This window comes from Apis dorsata, unplaced genomic scaffold (assembly GCF_000469605.1).
Source record: "Apis dorsata unplaced genomic scaffold, Apis dorsata 1.3 scaffold_397, whole genome shotgun sequence".
NCBI classification, from domain to species: Eukaryota; Metazoa; Arthropoda; class Insecta; order Hymenoptera; family Apidae; genus Apis; species Apis dorsata.
The window spans coordinates 213,118-214,204 of record NW_006263656.1 but is presented as its reverse complement, the minus strand read 5'-3'; the positions used below and the strand labels follow the sequence as shown (position 1 = coordinate 214,204).

At 41.6% G+C, this 1,087-nt stretch overlaps 1 protein-coding gene and 1 long non-coding RNA gene across 2 annotated transcripts in view; one reads left to right on the top strand and one right to left on the bottom strand.

Annotated features, from left to right (window-relative positions):
* The window catches only part of LOC102681294 (trichohyalin), a 185,047-nt gene that overhangs the window by 3,373 nt on the left and 180,587 nt on the right, over nt 1-1,087 (bottom strand). Inside the window, exon 13 of the mRNA XM_031512191.1 lies at nt 900-1,078. Coding sequence (XP_031368051.1) covers nt 900-1,078 — 179 coding nt within the window. The remainder of the gene's footprint in view (nt 1-899; nt 1,079-1,087) is intronic.
* LOC116186052 overlaps nt 1-1,087 on the top strand; it is a 74,653-nt gene that overhangs the window by 29,725 nt on the left and 43,841 nt on the right. The window lies entirely within an intron of this gene.

Here is a 1,087-nt window from a genome sequence, read left to right as displayed (position 1 = left end):
TGGTCGCGGACATTGCGATATGCGGGGATGGGGATATGGCTGCTGGCATCGCAGGAGCCCGGAGAGGTGAATGAGCCACCACCACGCCGTATTTTATTTCCATCGACCACGATAACGCATGCGGAATCTACAAATCAGGAGAGAAAACAAAATCGTGACTCTGAGATAAAGCCTACGGGTTCGATAATGCTGGATAATTGGGTGTGATTGCGATTATTTCTTTCTTTCTTTCTTTTTTTTTTTTTTTTTTTTTTAAAGAAACGATGAGCGAAACTGATCGCAGATCTAAGAAGATCTAATTTTTTGGTTGCCATCGCTCTTTTCATTCAATGTTAAAAACTCATGGATTCTTCTGCAACTCGAAGTACAGAGAGTAGACTTTATATCGATTGTTATTAGTTCACGGTTATTAATTCACGGGAATGAAAAAAATAAAGAAGACATTATATGAAAATGATTCGAGCACAAAAGGTATTATCTAAGGAAAGGGTCTATGAATTCTACATACGCATGCATAATATATATATACATATATATATATGTACATTCTGTATCATTCTTCATATTCATACGAAAATGAAACGAAATGAGAAGAAGAATATTTAATGGAAAGGGGGAGTGGGGGGACGTTAGATAAAAGAAAAAAAAAAAAAAGAAGCTACGATATCTACGATACAAATCTATTTCTGTACAATTCGTTAGGGAGAATACCGAGGAGCCAAGACAACGAAATTAACGGCTGCAGCAGGGATAAAATACAAAGCTCGAAGTCGACGAATCAGACAGCCAAAAGCGTTTTCCACAGGTTTGCCAAACAATCATCAACTACTTCCGACGAGGTTCAATTAGAGTTATCTAAAGTGTGTCTCTTCGACGAAATTTTCGTGGTTATCGCTCACCTCATGGCCTCGTCGTCGCTGTAGTCGATGTCGGGTTGAGCTGGTGGCTCGTTTGAGAAACCGCTGTCGTTACTGCTGTGAAGAGACGTCACGACTTGAGGGGGCGGAACGGGTGGAGCAGGTGGCTGTATCCTTCGGCCACCGGCCAAAACAGTGGGCAATGTGCCCGATGGACGGATCTGTGCGGA